Genomic DNA, 21,135 nt, shown 5'->3' on the forward strand with positions numbered 1-21,135 from the left:
GGACAGCCAGAGATACACAGTAAGATCCTATCTCGAGAAAAACAGAAACAAACAAAAGATTTAAAACGGTTCCTTGGGCTAGGAGTATGGCATAGTGGCAAAGTATTTTCCCAACATGAATGAGGCCCAGGGCTTGATCCCCCCCTCCCCTCCAGAGCCACATAGAACAAAAGCCATTCCTTCTTTAGGCTTAGAAAAATCAAATTAGCATTGGGTTTATCTGCTTTTGGTGTTAATTCCCCCCTGCTATGAAAAGATCTCAGACTAGTACTGCCAGGGGGCAGACAGCTCCTTACAACATCTCTGTGTCTTCCAAGGACATTGTTCCATATGGAATTTTTGTCTCTTTGGGGCCAGTTTTGGTAAGTGACATTTTCCTGTGACATTATCCATTTCTTCCTGGCCTTTAAAACCTTTTGCACAGAGTTATGTAAAGGCTTTTATGGGTGGGCAAAGTGCTACATTTCTGTAATCTCAGAACTCAGGAGTCAGAGGCTGGAAAGTCTCAGCCTGTTCAAACCAGCTTGGACAACATAGCAAGACTGAGGCCAGTCATAGGAAGACTCTCTCTCAAAAAGAAAAAAAACAACTTTATGATGTTTAAAACATCTTCTTACTGTAGCCATATCCAAACTTTTCATTTTGCCGGGCGGTGGTGGCGCACACCTTTGATCCCAGCACTGGGGAGGCAGAGCCAGGCGGATCTCTGTGAGTTCGAGGCCAGCCTGGTCTACAGCGTGAGATCCAGGACAGGCACCAAAGCTACACAGAGAAACCCTGTCTCAAACAACAACAACAACAACAACAAACCTTTTCATTTCTTACTTCGTGTATTTGTGCTTTTTCCTCTTCGTGAATATATGAGCTATTTTATTTAATAGCTTTTCAAATGTAATAGCTTTTAAAAAACAGAATCAGCTCATTGATTTACTTGTTTATTAGTGCTGTCTAAAGCTTTATTTATCCTCTTACCTTTGTTGTCCAGTGTGGTGGTACCTGTCCTGAATCCCAGCACTTGGGAAATAGAGGCAAGAGAATCAGAAACTGAAGGCCAGCCTGGACTACGTAGCAAGTTGGAAGTCACCCTATACTATGTGAGAGCCTGCCTTTAAAAAAAAGAAAGAAAGAAAGAAAGAAGAAAGAAAAAAAGAAAGAAAGAAAGAGAAGCCAGGTGATAGTGGCCAGAGCTGTTACACAGAGAAACCCTGTCTTGGAAAAAAAGAAAGAATTAAATAAACTTTATCTTTCTTTTCTTTTTCTTTTTTTTTTTTTGGTTTTTTGAGACAGGGTTTCTCTGTGTAGCTTTGTGCCTTTTCCTGGATCTTGCTCTGTAGACCAGGCTGGCCTCGAACTCACAGAGATCCGCCTGCCTCTGCCTCCCAAGTGCTGGGATTAAAGGCATGCGCCACCACCGCCCGGCTAACTTTACCTTTCTTAATTCTTTGTTTCCCTTTAATAATTTTTTTCCTGTAACTACTTTTTTTTCTTCTTCTTTTTTTAAGCTACTCTGTGTAGCTTTGTAGACCAGGCTGGCCTCGAATTCACAGACAGCCTCCTGGCTCTGCCTCCTGAGTGCTGGGATTAAAGGCATGTGCCACTGCTGCCCAGCTCCTGTAACTTTTTGAGTCTAATATTTGTTCACTGTGATTTTTCCTTTTTATTCGGTACTGGGCAAACACATTACTGTTGAGCTATGTCCCTTGTTTTGAAACGAGGGCTCACTATGTTCTCCAGACTGGCCTTGAACTTGGAATCTTCCTCATGCCTCAGCCTCCCAGGTGCTGGGAGTATAGGCCTGTCACCAGGCCTGACTTTCCTGGTTTTTAATTTAAGTGTGTATAGCTGAGAACTCACATCCTCTGTTTAAAGCAGAGGGGGCAAACTTGAAGTAGAGCTTAGGAGGAGGATTTAAGCTCTCAAATCCTACCCCTGGTGGCATACTTCCTCCAGCAAAGACAGCCATACTTCCTAAACCTCCCCAAACTGTGCCACCAACTGGGGACCAAGTATTCAAATACTAGAACCTATGCGAGGGCACTTCTCATTCAAATCACCACAGTGGTGTTTCCCTGTCATTGTCTAGAAATTCAGCATTCTAGTTGAATTTCTCCTTTGACCCAAAAATTAAGTTTTTTTTCCATATTCAAATGGAAGATACATTTAGTAGTAGTTGCTTTTTTTATCCAGTTGTGAGCAAAGAAAATCGTCTCTCTTAGTGTTTCTTTTTGGAACTCACTGAGATTTTCTTATGGCTTAGTATTGGTTTGTGGTTTTGGTTTTTGGTATTGTTGCTGTCATGTGACTTTTCCTGGAGTGACATGAACAGTATCTATTGTATACCAGATAGGGCACCAACAAGAGACCAAAGAAACAGTTCCACCCAAGTCTAGCTTAGCAAACCGGTGGGTGACTCAAGCAAGGGTCCTTACAGGAGCGTGGCTGACTCAAAGGCAGCTGCCACACAAATGAGGCCATATTCCCATCCCTCACTGGCAGGCATAGGTCCTAGGATGTCCACCTGCACAGGACAGGTTGACTTACGTGCTTGTCCCATTAGGGCCTCCATCTGTCAAGGCTATAATCAGGATATATTGTATTGCTGTGGGATGGTCTGTATGTCAAATGTGTTGCTCTGATTGGTTAATAAATAAAACACTGATTGGCCATTGGCTAGGCAGGAAGTGTAGGCAGGACAAGGAGGAGAATAAAGCTGGGAAGTGGAAGGCTGAGTCAGAGAGACACTGCCAGCCGCCGCCATGACAAACAGCATGTGAAGATGCCAGTAAGCCATGAGCTATGTGGCAAGGTATAGATTTATAGAAATGGATTAATTTAAGATAAAAAAAATTAAATAACAAGAAGCCTGCCGCGGCCATACAGTTTGTAACCAATATAAGTCTCTGTATGTTTTCTTGGTTGTGTCTGAGCGGCTGCGGGACTGGCGGGTGACAGAGATTTGTCCTGACTGTGGGCCAAACAGGGCTAAAAAAGCCTCCAGCTACAATTGTATATTTGGAATCTACCATAGCAGGCCCATCACATTTTCATCCACACACAGGAGATGGGGGTGGGGAGTTGGCTGAGGCTCCAACACTCAAAGCCTGCCCCCAGTGACATGTGTACTTCCTTCCTCTAGCAAGGCTCCACTTCCCAAAGGTTCCAAAGCCTCCTCAAACAACACCAACTGGTGAGCAAGTATGTAAATATTGAGCCTATTTGGACTACTTCTCATTCAAACCACCACAGCAATCCAGCCCTGTTAGTGCCCCTACTTATACCATCTATGTATAAGACAGGAATGTGTGATGTCCCTTCCAAAATTGTATCAGTTCTTCAGTTATTGGAGAGCGCTTGGTGCCTTGAAATGACACTGGTCTCAGCACAGTCTACATGACATTGGTGACAGGGCTTGCGGACACCCCATTTAAGTTGCTATAAATATGCATGCCACCTTTGCAGAGTTTAGTTCTGTGCCACCTGTCTTAGGGTTACCATTGCTGTGATGAAACACCAAAGCCAACTTGGGGAGGAAAGGGTTTATTTCACTCACAGTTCACCATCAAAAGCAGTGAGGGTGGGAACTCACGCAGGGCAGGAACCTGGAGGCAGGAGCTGGTGCAGAGGTCATGGAGGAGTGTTACTTACCGCCTTGCTCCTCGTGGCTTATTCATCCTGCTTTCTTATCGAAACCAAGACCACCAGCTCAGGGATGGCACCACTCACAATGAGCTGGGCCCTCCCCATTAATCACTAATTGAGAAAATGTCCTACAGGCTTGGCTACAGCCTGATCTTACAGAGGCATTTTTTTCAATTGAGGCTCCTTCGACTCTGCTGTCTCTAGCTTTTGTCAAGTTGACATAAAACTAGCCAGCACAGCAACCCCAGAAAGACGCTTGACTAAATGGCCTCCGACCCAACCCTTAATTGGATGCGCTGTTTTAATTGTTACAAAGTGGAACCAGTGCAGGATTCCACCTGTTACAATTCTCATCCGCAGCGAGCAATTGTTGTTCTCCAGTTGTAAATTGAGCTTTTGGCCATTTCCACAACCGGAACCAAAACTCCATTGGAACCATTTGCTCAGGTTGGTTTTTGGTTTGTTTTATTTTGTTTTGAGACAAGGTCTCATTATGTAGCACTGGCTAGCCTAGAACTCGCTATCTAGCCCAGAATGACCTGAAATTCATAGAGATCTACCTGCCTCTGGGTCCTAAGTGCTGTCTACATGAATTCAGCGGCCCACATGCACCCACACTCACATATACACAGTACACACATACACCATACACCCCCCAAACATAAAATAATTCATTAAAAATAAAGATAGTTGGCCGAGTGTAACACAGTGAGAACATTATTGCCTAGTAGTCTAACGTGCATGAGGCCCTGCGTATGAGGCCCTCAGCGGCTAGCCCCCTAAACAAGAAGATAAAGTGTTTCTTGAAAGTCTACTGCAGAGCACCTGTAAAACCTTCTGAGCCTGGGGTGATAGAGAAAGGAGGTCTCTGACTACCATTTTAGATTGGATTTTTTTTTTTGAGATAGTCTCTCACATAGCTTAGGCTGACCTTGAACTCCCTATGTGGTCAAGGATGTCCTTGAACTCCTGATTCTCCCGCCTCCACCTCCCAAAGGCTAAAATCATAGGCATGAACCACAAACCCAAAGCTTTGTACATGCAAAGTACTCTACCAACTGAGTTATGTCCCCAGCTCATGAATTACATTTCAATTTTGTTAATCTGCTGAAGTTCTTTTTATAATACTTTATAACATTTTTATTATTTTATGTTTCTCTATCATATTCAAATTTTCAGATTATTTCTGTCTAGTTCCTAAAAGTCAGGATTTCTGGCTGGAATGCCTGGCAGTGCCTTCACAAAAGCAGGGTGGGGGCATCAAGGGGACAGTCTGCCTGTCATTTGGGGCTGGAGGGAGTTTGGCTCCCTTGCACTTCCAGAAATTGGCTATGTGTAATTCCATGACTTTGAATATTTGTGATTTCATGATTGCATATACTCGTCTGTGAATGCGTGTGTTTATACACGATGCTCTGCTATCCTCCTGAGTATACAACAATATAAGACTAAAAGAGTTTTCAAAGGGAAGTCAGTGGGATGCCTCTGTGGAGCTCTTCTTCTGTATCAGTTTGCACAGGTCTCTGAGCTGGAAGGGGCAATTCCATGGGTTTTCAATGTCCCTGTGTATTCTTGCATCTCTGCCAGCAAATGATTAATCCTGTGTGCTTTTCCATGCCTCTGAGTTTTGACATCTGTGAAAATCAGTGATTCCAAGTATTGTCATGCCTCTGCCAGGGTGTGGGTCGCTAATAATGGTGGGTTCCAAATGCAACTCTGAGTTTCAATATATATATATATATGGAGTGCACGTGCTACGTGGCAAGTTTAGACTCTCCATGTCTGGAAGAAACATTACAACAGGAAATACTCTAGATTCCAGCTTCCGGATGGAATTTCACTCTGAAAACTACCCCTTCCCAGACCTCTCAATAAATGCAGCATTCTTTGTCTTTCTTCAAGAGGCTGAGTTGAGGGGGTTTATGCTAACCTTGACCTCAGAGGCCATGCCTTTCAGGAGGTTTTGGCAGAACCATGAAATTCCACACCCTGCCACTTGCCTCTTGCCAGGCCTACTTCTTCCTCCTGAAGCCTTTTATAGCTTTACATTATCTAGCAGACTAATTCCAGTGTAAACTGTTCAGAGTGGCCAGATGAAGACACAGGAAGATGGGACAAATGCACAGAGCCAGGTTTCTGTTTTGATTTTTGTTTCTAGTAAATACATATAGGAAGACGGGGATAAGAGACAGATAGAGAGATAGGAAACAGAGACCAAGAAATAGGCTTTGAAAGATTGGAGCTGACGATCAGAAATGGAGCGCAAAACAATAAACAGGTGGAGAAGGATCCACAGAGAGGTAAAGTTAAGCTTGTGTGAAAGAGGACCTAGCTTAGATGAGACTAAAAGTAAGAAGAGACACATTCAGAGGGATGAACACGGGGAGTGCAGTCAGAAGAGCAATGAGAGCTGCCCGCGGTGGTGGCGCACGCCTTTAATCCCAGCACCAGGGGGGCAGAGCCAGGTGGATCTCTGTGAGTTCAAGGCCAGCCTGGGCTACATAGTGAGTTCCAGAGGGACAGGCACCAAAGCTACACAGAGAAACCCTGTCTTGAAAAAGAAAAAGAAAAAAGAAAATGAGAGCAAGATGGCTAGGTGTGATGGCACACACTTTTTTTCTTTTCTTTTCTTTTTTTTTTTTTGTTTTTCGAGACAGGGTTTCTCTGTGTAGCTTTGGAGTCTGTCCTGGATCTCGCTCTATAGACCAGGCTGGCCTCGAACTCACAGAGATCCGCCTGCCTCTGCCTCCCGAGTGCTGGGATTAAAGGCGTGCACCACCACCGCCCGGCCATTAGTCCTTTTTTACAGACAAGGAGACCACAGCAAGGCAGTGGCAGTGCTAAGGCTGAATGCAAAGAGTCTAGCACAGGGAACATGCATTTAACTGCTCTGTCATGCTAATGACATGAACACGTTGACAGGGACAAAGAATCTGAATGGGGGAGGGCAGAGGTGAAGGCAGGTATGGAAACTGGAACAGAAAAGTTAGAATAGAGAAAGACAGGAGGAAGTAAATGGATGGATGCAGCGACACAATCCGGCAGATGAGTTGGAGATAACCAGAGAGAAATGAGAATAAAGTGTAGGGACAGGATGTGAAAGAAGTCAAGGAACCAATGGAAAATGAAAGAGAAAGAAGACAGGCATTCTGGAATGCAGATGAGAGAGAACAATGTAGTCCGTGCATAAGGACAGAGAGACAGACCTAGATGAAGACCATGTGTTAGGGACAGGACACAGACAAGTGGCCCAAAACATAGGTAGAGAAAGTAAGAGAGAAAGAACAAGCTGGGGAAGAATCTTGGACAAAGAGCGGAGGGGCTGCAGAGATGGCACTGAGGTAAAGAGTAGGGGCCTGCTACTCATGGCTGTGCCCTCCATCCATAGAATAGAACACTAGTTATGGGGAAAGCTCTCAACTATTAGAATTGGGGACTGTGCATGCATTGATTTTTATTATGTCATTGTCTTAGTTAGGGTTTCTATTGCTGTGAAGAGACACCATGACCATGGCAACTCTTATGAAGGAAGACATTTAACTTGGGCTGGCTTACAGTTCAGAAGATTAGTTCATTATCCTCATGGTGGGAAGCATAGTGGCACTCAGGCAGACATGGTGCTGGAGAGGAGCTGAGAGTTCTACATCTGGATCCACAGGTAACTGGAAGAGAGAGAGACAATGGGCCTGGCTTGAGCATCTGAAACCTCAAAGCCCACCCCCAGTGACATACTTCCTCCAACAGAGCCATACTTATTCCATCAAGGCCACACTTCTTAATAGTACCACTCCCTATGGGCCTATGGGGCAATTTTCTTTCAAACCACCACAGTCATCAAATCCTCATAACTGGTATAGAAGGTATTATTATCATCTCCAGATGCAGAAACTGACACTCCAAATGATGAATAAGTGCCAAAGGTCACAAGGTATAAAAAGCCAGGTTCCAGTCAGCCTGCTTCGAAGGCCTACATGTTTAGCCAGGGCATTCTGTTTCAGTGAAGGCTTGTTGGACACTTCAGGGCCTCTAAGACAAGTAGTGGTCTTGGTCCTCTGAGGCCTCCACCATCTACTGGAAAAGACAGACTTAGTTATATCAGAGTGGGAAAGTTCTATGAATTGCAGAAATAACCCTCTGTGAGATAAAGTTGGCCTAGAGAAAGCAAAGAAAGCTTCCTTAAGTAGGATAGTTGAGGGGCAGATTTGCATAAAAGTTAGTGACCTCTTGTTTCCATGGATCTTTTCAGGGCTTTGATTAATGAACAGTGAAAAATCTAGAGTACTAACTTGTCTTACAAGAAAAGTGAAATCTCAGGGCTGGAGAGGTAGCTCAGGGCTTAAGAGCATTGTCTGCTCTTCCAGAGGACCCGGTTTTAATTCCCAGCATCTACATGGGGGCTCACAATTGTCTGTAACTCCTCTTCCAGGGTATCTGCTACCCTTTTCTGCTCCACAGGATCCTGTATGCATGTGAGGCACATATGCTCACACAACCACATACACATAAACCCAAAAGATAAGAAAGTAATTTTTAAAAAAGAAAAGTGAAATCTCACCTGGTCATGTGAGCTTATATCTGTAATCCCAGCACCTGGGAGGCTGAGAGAGAAGGATCTCCACAAGTTCAAGCCCAGCCATGGGTACATAGCAAGCAAGATCCTGTCTCAAAAACAGATTAAAATGCCCTAAAATCTTACACTTCATATGTAAAAGAAACAAAACAAGTTCTATCAAATTTGACACCAGTTCTAAAATGTACAGATTGCTATTGTAAAACAAACCTGTTTTGTTTGGGTTTTTTTTTTGTGACAGGGTTTCTATATGTAACAGCCCTGGCTGGCCTCCAACTCAGAGATCCACCTGCCTCTGCCTCCTGCTGGGATTAAAGGCACTACTGCCCGGTGGTGGTGAAACTGAAACTTTTTAAACTATCAATATTAAAAAACAAAGTTCTGGGGCCAGTGAGAGAGTTCAGCAGGTAACCCACAAGCCAGCAAGTCTGAGGATCTGAGTGACTCCTGCAATTTGTCCCCTGACCTCCACTCATAGATATCCACCCCCCACCGCCGCCCCATACACACACAGGTAAAGTTTAAAATCAATTAAAAACAATTTTCTGTCAACGACAGTATTCAGGACTGAATACTATTTTTAATCTCTCTGTAGAAAATGACATTATCAGCTCATGCTTTGTGGCAAAATAGAAACCATCAATCAGATCCTAAGAACTGTTACAGAGCTTTAATCCCAGCATTTCGAAGGCAGAGGCACGAAGATCATTGTGAGTTCGAGGCCAGCCTGGTCTACGTAGGGAGTTCCGGGACAGCCAGCGCTACAAAGAAAGACTGTCTCAAAAAATAAAAATAAAAAATAAAAATAAAAAAAGCTGCCAGGCGGTGGTGGTGCACACCTTTAATACCAGCACTAGGAGGCAGAGGCAGGTGGCTCTCTGTGAGTTCGAGGCCAGCCTGGTCTCCAAAGCGAGTTCCAGGACAGGCTCCAAAAGCTACACAGAGAAACCCTCCCCCTAAAAAAAGCTACAGGACCTTCATCTTCCCACCATCTCCTATTTGATTTTTTTTTTTAACTATCTCCTCACATTTATTGCTTGCTTTAAATCTTTTTGCCCAAAGTGATAATATTCATAGAAACACTTATCTCATCCTCTTCACATCTGAAACTTATTCTCTGGGGTCCTCTCTGGATTCCAGTAACAAGTATTTTCTTGTCCCATTGTCCATCTGGTCTAGGCTAGGCTCCGTGGGGGCCTCAAAGAAGAATCAGATATGGAGTTGCCCTCAAGGGCTCTTTTGTTTGGGAGAAAAGAGGAGAACAACAGTCCCATCTGAGAGGAGGGAAAACTGCCCCAAGGGATAAAGTGCTCTTGGAATTTGGGGGTGAAGAAGATGATCTGAACTTGCACCTTTAACCACATGCTACCTCCCAATATGTCTTGAATTATTTTGTATGGCCTTGACTCCAGTGCTCCCTCTCCACAAGCCGTTCTCCAGCTCCTTTGAGACAGGGCTGGAAACCCCATGGGTATGTGGCAGAAGCTAGGCTCCATAGGCTTCAGCATTCCATTCTGGGAAGCCGGAGTCCAGGATAAAATCAGACCCCTTGGTTGGTGGGTAAGGATCTGCTCTGAGCTTGCAAGCTAGCCCCCTGAACACCGAATTCTCTCAGGAGAAGATGACCAAGTCTTAACATGGCAACAGGTGGAAGAGGAAAAGATCTTGATTTTCTTCCTGAAGCTGAAGCTATCTACAGCTGCCCAGGAGGAGGGAGATGAAAAGAAAAGATAAAGAGACAAAGTTATGCTTTTGAAGCTAGAAGTCAGGAAAGCGGTCAGGTTCAGCAGTAGAAGTCTGAGAGTCACTGCATAGCTGGGGTGTTGAGAGAGAGAGACAGAGACAGAGACAGAGAGACAGAGGGAGGGAGAGAGGGAGAGAGAGACAGAGACAGAGAGACAGAGGGAGGGAGAGAGGGAGAGAGAGAATGCAGTGTCCTACAAGAAGAGTTAGGATCTTAGTGTCTGCTTGAAGGGAGATAACAACGCTGAGCTGAGTTCGAACTCAGAAAGCAGGTAAGCTTAGCAGTGAATCTACAGGTGCCTGCGAACACCATCAATTTACATGTTTATCCTTTTCAGGGACTGTCAAGTAGGCCAAGAAAGACAGAGGGTGGGTTCTCCTTTCTTAGGCCCAGTGCCCCAAATCTCAGCTCCCCCCATCACCACCCATGTCAAGCCCAGTGCCTCAGATCCCAGCCTCCACCGTTTCTCCCACACACACCCCCCCACTGGGTGTCAGGTAGTCTGGGCTGGCCTCAATCTCCCTATGTAGCTGAGCACAACCGTGAACTGTCTCTACCTCCTCAGTGCAGATTACAGGCATGTGCCACCACACCCAGTTTATGCAGTGCTGGGGTTCAAACCCAGGGCATTGTGCACACTAGGCAAATACTCTCCCAAGTGAGCTACATCCCTAGTCCCATTTCTCTTTCTTTCTACTGGATCATTCCCAGCACAAAACAACCTGGCATCTCCTGTCTTAGAAAAAAATCACTCTTGCTGTGCATGATGGCTCATGCTTTTAATCCTAACACTCAGGAGGCAGAAGCAGGCAGAGCAGGCAGAAGTAAGTTCGAGGCTAGCCTTGTCTACATTGAGTTCCTGGATAGCCAAGGTTACATAGTGAGACCCTGTCTCAAATATAGATAGATAGATAGATAGATAGATAGATAGATAGATAGATAGATAGACAGATAGACAGATAGATGACAGATAGATCATTCTTGGGTTGGACATGTTGGAACATTCAGGAGGTTGAGGCTGGGGGATTATGAAATCAAGGCTAGCCTAATCTACATAGTGAGACCCTGTCAGACACAGAAAAAAAATAATTATTTACCTATCTCCTAATATGACCCTGTTTCTTGACTCTGTTTTCTTTTACAGCCTAGTTTCTCAGGGGGGTTGTCTACATACCTAGCCTCACTTCAGTGAGGAGGAGGGAAGGGGTTCTGTTTCTTTGACCCCAGTGCTCTCAGTCCTGTTTGTAAAATATAATGCATATTAAACTGGGCATGGCAGCTCACACCTTTAATCCCAGCACTTTCAAGGCAAAAGCAGACAGATCTCTATAAATTCAAGGCCAGCCTGATGTACATAGTGAAGTGAATTTCAGGCCAGCCGAAGCTACATTTGTTTTTCATGATATACATTATAATGTTTTGAATACTATTATATGTACAGTTTGAATACACAATAAAACAATTACCCTTCCCACCAAGCTTCAAAACCAGATTATTTACTAGTGACAAAACCCCCTTTGGAACCTTCTCCGATTGCATCTCTCTCCCTACTTGAAAGGTAACTACTGTCTTGGAATTTTCCTTTTCCTTCCTCTTCTGTATGCTTTTAGAACATATTGCTGCATTCATGGATGGTTTAATTTGCGTGTATTTCTTTAAATATATTTCCAGTAACTTTTAAAATTAGCATTAGATTTCCAAATCTTGCCAATGTTGGTACATGTAGCTACACTTCATTATTATTTTTTATTTCCTTTCCGTGTTCTACTATATAAAAGTGTCTCACTGTATTCATTTTGTACTTGCCTTTCCAGTTTCTTGCTGTAATAAATAGGCTTTTGTGAACCTTATTATGTACTCTCAGTATGTATGTGCAAGGAATACTGTAGGGGACAGTTCTCAAACTCTTGGTCCCTAGGTTCACTTTCCATTTTTGAGATCGAGCTTTGCTCTGCTGTCCAAGCTGGCATGGAACTCTCCAGCTCAACTGATGTGCCTGTCTCTGGCTAGCAGGGAAGTGTTGTGTACCACCATGCCTGGTCCCCATTTTAAGAGGATTTATATTGACTTGTGTGAGTGTGGGTGTCTGTGTGTGTGTGCCATGTGAGTGAAGGTGCTGGAGGTATTGAATCTTCTAGAACCAGAATTACAGGCAGCTGTGAGCTGTCCAAGAGAATTGAATTGGGAGCTGGGAACTGAACTCAGATCCCCTGAAAGAGCAGCAAGCACTCATAACTGCTGAGCCATCTCTCCAGGCTCCTGGTTTACATTTGTTTTTTGTAAATATTTTTTTCCTTTTTTTTAGGTTTTTTTTTTTTTTTTTACGATAGAGTTTCTCTGTGTAACAACTCTAACTCTCCCAGAACTCACTCTGTAGATGAGTTTGAGGCTGGCCTCAAACTCAGAGATCCGCCTGCCTCTACCACAGCTAAACTATTGATCTCCCCTTGAAAGACTGTTTCTGTTTTATTTCAAATACCAAATAATAATAAAAACCAGCTGAGTATGGTGGCACATGGGTTTAATCCTAGCACAAGGGAGGCAGAGGCAAGGTGGATCTATTTGAGTTCAATTCCAGCCTGGTCTACATAGTGAATTCTAGGCCAGCCAGGGCTACAAAATAAGACCCTGTGTCAACAAAACAAAGTAATAAATGAAGGTAAATAGTAAAAATTATTTTTTCAATAAAAAAACTATGATATACTACTTCATTTTTGGGGGGCTTTTGTTTGTTTCTTGGTAGTGAGGATTGAACTCAAGGCCTTGTACATACTAGGCAGCCACTACCATCTATTTTTACTTTTTTTATTTTGAGACAAGATTTCACTAAATGGTACAAGCCAGCCTTGAACTGAACATAACCCAGGCAGGCCTTGAACTTGGGATCCTTCTACCTCAGATTCCCCAGAAGTCGAGATTACAGGCCTGTGCCATCATGCCTAGCTCCACTGTATTCTCTACTCACTTCTCAAATTGGCTTTCGTATTTTCCCGTTTGATCCACAACTAAAATGACTACTTCATGGGCCAGGGAGATGGCTCAGTAAAAAGGTAAAAGTACATGCTTTACGCAAGCCTGATGATGAACTCAGTTTGATCCCTAGAACTCAGATAAAGGTAGAAGGAGACCAACTCTCACAAGTTGTCCTCTGACCTCCATATATGTACTATAGAGTACGCCCCCCACAACAATAATAATATTACTACTATTAAAAATTAATTAGGGGCTGAGGAGATGGCTCAGTGGTTAAGAGCACTGGCTGCTCTTGTATAGGACCCAGGTTCAGTTCCCAGCAAGCACATGGCAGCTCACAACTGTCTGTAACTCCATTTCTAGGGAATCCGACATTCTCAGCAGACATACATGCAGGCAAAACACCAATGCACACGAAATAAAAATAATTAAGAAATAGTTTTAAAAATTAATTAAAAATGCTGGGCAGTGGTGGCACATGCCTTTAATCCCAGCACTTGGGAGGCAGAGGCAGGCGGATCTCTGTGAGTTTGAGGCCAGCCTGGTCTACAGAGTGAGATTCAGGACAGGCACCAAAACTACGCAGAGAAACCCTGTCTCAAAAAAAATTAATTAAAAATAAAATTACTACCTTAATACATTTGCATTGTTTTTAGAATGGAGTTCACAGTCCTTAGCATGGTCTAAAAAGCCCTACATAATTCACTTCTGTCTACTTTGACCTCATGTCCCAATATTCTTCCTTTGACTAACTCACTACACTGTATCCTTCCCCTGGCTCCTAACTAAAGTTGTCCATTAATATCCTTGGGAAATTGATTACAGGACTCCCACCCAACGAATAGCAAATTGAAGATATTCAAGTCCCTTATATTAAAATGGCAAAGTCTGTGCAACATAGCATAGATCCTCAAAAAGCAAAACTGTCATAGCATTTGTAACTAAACTATACGTATCATCCTATATGCTTTTTTTTTTTTTGGCTTTTTGAGTCAAGATTTTTCTGTGTAGTTTTGGAGCCTATCCTAGAACTCACTCTGCAGCCCAGGCTGGCCTAGAACAGAGAGCCACCTGGCTCTTTCCCCCGAGTGCTGGAATCAAAGGCATGTGCCACCACTGCCTGGTGGTGCTTCTTTTTTTGATACAGGTTTTCTCTATGTAGCTCTGGTTGTCCTGGAACTTACTCTGTAGACAAGGCTGGACTTAAACTCAGAGATCTGCCTGCCTCTGACTCCCAAGGACTAGGATTATAGTCATGTGCCACCACACCGAGCCTTTTTCCAAGTCTTTTTGACTTGAGGTTGGTTGAATCAGTGAATGCCAGTTCTCTAAAGGGTCTTTCTACTTGCTGAACCCTTTCCCTGAGACATTTTCACCTCCTTTCTTCATTTGCTGATTTCCATTCTTTCAGTCTTAATTTCAAGCTTTACCAGACCCCTAAAGCTAAACACCAGCAATCCCCATATTCTTTTCCTATCTCTCTGTTCTGTTCATTCATAGCTTTTGCAGTTTCCAATTGTTCGTATTTATGTGTTGTAATCTTGTGTTCATTTATGTCCTATCATTTCCAGTACTGGACTGTTCATTGTGAGGGTGGGGTTTGTTCAACACTGTCTGGTTTGTGATTCGTACTGCTGCATAGCTAGAGCCTCACATGGAGCCCAGACTACATGCTCAGAAGACACTCACGGAGTCAGCTGAAACGTAGATAAATGAAGTGGAATTAGGGAAAGGTGAAGAGAGTTCTGTGCAAAAGCAACATAACGTGCAAAACCTCAGCTATGATCTGACACTCAGGAGCCTGGAGCAAGAAGATTGATGCAAGCTCCAGGTCAGCCTGGACTGCAGGGTGAGGCTGTCTCTAAAAACCAGACCAGCAAAACACAGCAACCAGATCCTTCAGAGGCTATGTGCACGTATGAAATCGGCAGAGAATATTTTTAAAAGGAAAAACAAAACAGAACCCCAAACTTCCCGAGGCTCAGTAGGCCAAGCTACAGTCTTAGAATTGTTTCAACTTTGACTCAAGCATGGGGTTTAGAAAGGCTGGTGGAAAGCCAGCTCATAAAGAGCTCCACTGAACCTCCCATGTTCAGGAAAGTTAATGTTCTTTTGAACCCATGGGGACTTGAAAGATTCCAAACATGTGAATGATGTGATTTAATTTCAAAAGATAGAGACTGGCCAGGTGTGGTGGCACAGGCCTTTAATCTCAGCATTCATGCTGCAGAAGGATCACAAGTTCAAGGCTTGCCTGGGATACATAGTGAAAACTTGTCTCAAAAAGGGGGTGAGGGCTGGAGAGATGGCTCAGAGGTTAAGAGCACTGGCTGCTCTTCCAGAGGTCCTAAGTTCAATTCCCAGCAACCACATGGTGGCTCACAACCATCTGTAATGAGATCTGGTGCCCTCTTCTGGCCTGCAGGCATACATGCAAATAGAGCAGTCATGTACATAAAATACATGAATAAATAAATCTTTTTTTAAAATATATTTTATTTTATTTTTATGTGCATTTGTGTTTTTGCCATGCATGTCAGGGTCCCCTGAAACTGGAGTTACAGACAGGTGTGAACTGCCATGTGGGTGCTGGGAATTGAACTCAGGTCCTCTGGAAGAAGAGTCAGCGCTCTTAACCCCTGAGCCATCTCTCCAGCCCGAATAAATAAATCTTAAAAAATACAGACTGCTGTCTTTCTGTGTTTCCTCTCTGCACTCTCTTCCTGTGTTTCCTCTCTCTGTTCCTTCTCTGCTCCCTCCCCCAGGCCTGACTTTCTCTCTCTCCCCCTTTTCTCTTTCAATAAATTCTCTGCATACAGTATAGAGAATAGATTCCAGGACCCACTTGCCTTTCAAGTGAGTGCATTTTGCCTAGCTTGCATGAGACCCTGGGTTTGATGCCCAGAGATGAAAAATAATTAAGAATAGATTCCAGAGAACAAGAGTGAAACAGGGAAACTGTGAAGGTAATGCACATTAGAAATTGTGCTGGCCTAAACCGGGGCAGTGGCAATGGAAATCCAGAGACTGTATAAATAGACTTTGGAGATAGTCCTGTAAATGACAGGCCTTGGTAATTGCATGGGGGGGGTGTGGGAGAGAGAGAGAGACAGAGAGAGAGAGAGAGAGAGAGAGAGAGAGAGAGAGAGAGAGAGAGAGAGAGAGAGAGAGAGAGAGAGAAGAGCCAGGGTATAGTTAGGGTTAGGGTTTCTACTTTGTCTGGATATGAAGTATTTTAGAGTCATCAGCAAAGAACTGATAACCTAAACCAGGGGAACAAATGAGATACTAAGGGAAAAGACCAGAGAGCCCAAGAGACAAGGAAGGACCTGAAAAGGAAGAAAGGAGAAAAATAAACATCGTGTTGTGTCGTAGGGAAGTAATTTCAGGGGGAGAGAGTGGTCACCACCCAAATGCTACCCCAAAGCCAAGTAGGATGACCTCTGAAAAGAGTCTTTTGGATTTCGTGACAATAAGCCATGGCAGACGTTTGGGGGAAGGAGTCAAGGTGATCTGGAGCAAGGTTAAAGATCAGTAGGAGGTAGGAAATGAGGCACTTGAGTGTGAGCAAGTCTTGAGTCATATGTAGAAAGAACATTTTTGGTGATTGTTTTTTTAGATGAAAGATACCTGAATGTATTTAAAGTCGTTGAGAAGGAACCCGGGACAAATCCAGAGGTTCGGCGGTAAGAATTCAAGACCTCTTCTCTCGTGTCTTCTGTTTATTCCCTGTAGTAAGAGGTAAGGCACAAGTCACTTGCTTCTCTCTCCACAGGACTTGCCTATAATTGCCTCAAAATGGGTTAAGTACTGGGGGACAAATCAAGATGTTGGGGAGACTAGACTTGAAATGGCCACTGTGGGTGAGCGTTAACTAGGGAATGGTGGGAAGTGGAAGAGAAAGTTGACTACTAATAGAGCAACAGGTCCAGTTCGGAGGGACTTGTAGAAGCTGGAAACTGAGGGTTTATCGTGACACAAATCTAGAAAATTGTAGTATTATCCAGTAGTGTTCAGCTGCCTGGGCACAAGTATGGGAGAAAAAAAGGCAAACAGTTGGACCGATTCAGGATTGGGTTGCTGCCAGTCGAATAACGGACAAAACAAGGAACTAAGGCTAAAAGACTGGGAAAGTAAAGGACCGTGAGATCGGGCCTGAGGAAAAGAAGAGTTGCGAAGGATCACCATGAGCCAAGCCTAGCTTAACTCTGAAATACGTGGAAAGGCTTCTGGGAAAGAGAGTGATGGGAGAGCGGAAGAAGACATGAGATGCGACGGAAGGGTAGATTTGGGAAATTGAGCCGGGAGATTTGCCTCTGTGGGACCAGGGAAGGATGGGAAGGAAAGCTGAAGGGAAGTTCAGGGCCAGCAGAAGGAGGGCCTTAAGCTCCTGCTAGAGGTGAAACTGGCCCTAGCGAGGGGGCGTGGCCAAGCTCAAATCCCGACGAGGGGGCGGGACTCTAGTAACTGGGTCCCAGCGCCGCGGTGGCTGCGGCTGTCTCAGCAACGGCTCGCGCCTCCCCATCCCCCCGGTTCCCAGGGCTCTTCCCGCCCGCCGCGGTGGAGATCCAGGCCGAAGGCGGGGAAGCCCGGTCTGGCCCGTTCCTCTGCCCGCACGGCTGGAGCATCGTCCTGGAGGACTGCCCGAAGGCAAGCCTCATAGTCGGAGAGCGCGGCGCACACGCGCGCCTCCCGGCCACGGCCGTCCTCTCTTCCCTCCTTCCTCTCCTCTCTCCCCTCCCCTCTCCTCCGCCCCCAGCCTCCGCTGCGGCGGGAGGAAGAACCCTTCCCGACCAGCCCAGAGAACCCAGGTCGATTCTCATTCCGGGCGAAAGGAGAGACCCCCGCACTGGGATCCTGCTGGCCGCTCGCCCCCGGCCACGGAAGTGACTGGCGGTCCATCAGGAGAGCCCGCGCCTAGCGCAGCCCCCGACCCTCGCCCAGCCGCAGCCGCATAGACAGCGCTCCCCCGCGGGCCCCCGGCCCCGCCGAGCCCACTCCCCGCTTGGGGCCAGGGCCGGCGATGCCTGGCGCGGCAACGGCAGTGGCCGCGGCTGCTGCTGCTGCTGCCGCCACGGCTGCTGGCCGGAGCCCGGGTCGGGGGCTCCAGTCTCCGCAGTGGGGCTGAGCCCGCAGCCCCGCCCCCCGAGCCTGAGGCCGCTGCTCCGCCGGGCGCCGGGCCTTCTCCGCCCGCGCCTCCGCCCCAGGAACTGGAGCCAAGCGGGGAGCCCGGGCCCCGCGCCCAGGCCCGGACCATGCATGGCCACCGAGTCCCGGGGGGCCCTGGGCCTTCGGATCCCGAACGCTTGGCGGCGAATACCCCTGGCGCCGCTCCACTGGCCTGTGCCGACTCGGACCCTGGAGCCTTGGAACCCGGACTGCCGGTGCGCAGGGGCTCAGGCTCGGCTCTTGGAGGCCCTTTGGATCCGCAGTTTGTCGGACCCTCGGATGCCAGCCTGGGAGCTCCTCCAAGCTCCCGGGTCTTGCCCTGCGGCCCTAGTCCACAGCACCACCGGGCCCTGCGCTTCTCCTACCACCTGGAGGGCTCGCAGCCTCGGCCTGGTGAGTGATCCAGACAGCATGGGAACCTGGGCCACGGGCCTGGTACTGGGAACGGGGTCTTGTTCCAGGGCTTGGGGCCGACGTGCTCACCCTAGCCCCTTGGGTCCCCTCAAACGCTATTCCTCCCCCTCCGGTAGCCTTCAGTCCGGTTCTTTCAGCCTTTTGCTCCTTGCTCTTGTCTGTCCCTTGCGCCCTCAATCCATAAGACTCCTTTCTCTTCCAACTGCTGAGGCTAACAGGAGAGGAAGCACTCCCAAGGAAAGGGGGCAGGATTTCAAGGCAGCAATGGGGATGTGGTTGGGGGAATAGGAGAAAAGAAGTCTCCCACTAGCTAAGTGCCTACATTTGTGCATGGCACTGAACTGGGTACTTTTTCGAGGATTCTTGTTTCAGCTTCAGGAGCCATCTGAAGTGAATATCATCAACCACATTTTTAGGGGTGTAGATAGAGGCTCTGGGAAGTAACTTGTCCAAGGTCACACGGTCATTATGGAATCCGTGGTCTTTTTTGCTTCCCCAAACTGAAGCTGGAGAGTAATGCCAAGCTTTCTACTTAAGTGATTTCCCCCTATACTATTCAGTAGCCCTGAAGTATGAGAAAAAGAGAGCGGGAGATGGTGGACTGACCCTAGATTGTGCTCTTGCTAGGTGTGTGTGGCCAGAGTACAAGGGGGCGGGGGAGAAATAGGAGATACTGATGAGAGAGAAAGGTGGAGATGAGCCTGGAGGAAAGGACTGAAGGGGCAGGTAGGTAGGAGAACAGAAAGGTCAGAAGGGAGAGCTGCAGGGCCAGCAGATTGTTTGGAAAGATAATCAGGATGGTTGCTTGGGTTTGCAGTGGTGGAACAACTCTAGGTCAGGCTGGGGCCACAGACCTGGATGGGCCTTTTCATAGCCCTGAGTATCTGAGCAGCCTAGCAAAGAGAGCCTCTAGGATATTCTCACGTGGGCCTGAGTCTAGGAGCCTTGAAGGAAGAGCAGTGCATACCCGCCCTGTCTTCACTGCGACTGAAGGAGGTGCTGAGCATCTAGCTGTTTCCAGAGCTCCTATCTCAGCTTCCACAGGTCACTAGGACTATGGCTCAGTACCAGGTAACAATTAGTGAAGCATAAAACATGGGCAGGATGTGCCTCTCACTGCTGTCTGTTGTTTGGATAGTTATGGAACCTCTGGGAGATTTCAACCACCCCCACCCCCCACCCCCCCACCCCACCCCCCCGCATTGTGAACTGGAGATAGCCAGCTGACAACCCTTTTAATGCTCTGCTTGTTGCTTCTGCTGGCTTTCCAAACTCCCCTGGACACATGCTTCGGAGAGGGGGCTACTCCTGCATACTGACTTTATTTTAGCTCCTCCCTTCAGATCCCTGAACACCCACAACTCACCCAGTGCAGAGCTTTTGCATTTGCTCTGCCTTGTGCCTGCTAGCCCTTCCCTCAGCCCTCCACCTGGCTTGCTCCTCATCTTTCTGGGCTCAGCTCAAATGTCCCCTCTGAGAGACCTTCCCTGACCACTTCTAAGTAGGGCCCCTCTTCTGAATCTCCGTCACAGCTGCCAGTGCGTGTCTATCCTTACATTTAATACCGGCTGAAAGTCCCCTCTTATATGTGTCTACTTGGTTATGGCTGTTCTTATGCCACCAGAATGTGAGCTCCTTGAGGGCAAGGGGTGTGTGTCTATTTTGTTCTGTACTGTATACCTAAGGGACTAGTGTAGTACCTAGTACATGGCAGGCACTCAGTAAATACTTCTTCAACAAACGTCTGAATAGATGGTAAGGAAATCCACAGGAGACCCTCTGTAACTATTGCCTAAGAGGACACTGAGTTCCCACTCAGCAAATACTCTTGGTCTGGGAGTCAGTAGCTAGGAAGGTCTTGACCCTTGGCCTCTGCCCTCTCTAGTCAACATGGAGTTGATACTGAGCTTGCTTTTTCTACTCCACCAGTTAGTTCTTCCAAATTCCAAAGCAGAGTACCCTTCCCAAACCATTCTCCTCTTCTCCCCAAATCAACACAGTGTTTTCAGGATCCTTTGCCCCAGTTAAGTCCTTGCCTCTATAATAGCATGATGGGCGTCTTTTATTTTTTTAGCTTTTTTTAAATTTGGATTTTTGAAACAGGGCTTCTCTGTAGCCCTGGCTGTCCTGGAACTCACTCTGTAGACCAGGCTGGCCTTGAACTCACAGAGATTTGCTTGCCTCTGCCTCCCGAGTGCTGAGACTAAAGGTGTGCACCACCACTGCCCGGCAGGTGTCTCATATATATATATATATCTTTTTTTTTTAATTTTTAGGACAAGAGGTTTCTCTGTGTAACAATCCTGGCTGTCCTGGAACTTGCTCTGTAGACCAGGCTAGCCTTGAACTCAACTCATAGAGATTCACCTGCCTCTGCCTCCCAAATGCTGGGATTAAAGGCGTGCACCACCACCACCACCACCACCACCACCACCACCACCACCACCACCACCCAGCTAGGTGTCTTTTATTTTAATAAAAGGTAAAGATTGGGAATAAAAGCGGTGTCAGGGAAAGACTTGCTATCCCATCTAGCCATTCCTAACTTACTGTATGACCCTGGATGAATGGCTTCAGTTCTTGGTGCCTCAGTTCCCCTCATCTAGAGAATGATATCTAGGAATCT

At 46.3% G+C, this 21,135-nt stretch overlaps 1 protein-coding gene across 1 annotated transcript in view; it reads left to right on the top strand.

Moving 5' to 3' along the window:
* The first annotated feature begins 17,838 nt into the window (after positions 1–17,838).
* The window catches only part of Fgd1 (FYVE, RhoGEF and PH domain containing 1), a 44,076-nt gene continuing 40,779 nt past the window's right edge, over positions 17,839–21,135 (top strand). Inside the window, exon 1 of the mRNA XM_052757876.1 lies at positions 17,839–18,488. Within this exon, the coding sequence (XP_052613836.1) occupies positions 18,182–18,488 (307 nt within the window). The 5' untranslated portion in view covers positions 17,839–18,181. The remainder of the gene's footprint in view (positions 18,489–21,135) is intronic.

Source organism: Peromyscus californicus, unplaced genomic scaffold (genome assembly GCF_007827085.1).
Source record: "Peromyscus californicus insignis strain IS unplaced genomic scaffold, ASM782708v3 Scaffold_10__1_contigs__length_136768540, whole genome shotgun sequence".
Taxonomy (NCBI): Eukaryota; Metazoa; Chordata; class Mammalia; order Rodentia; family Cricetidae; genus Peromyscus; species Peromyscus californicus.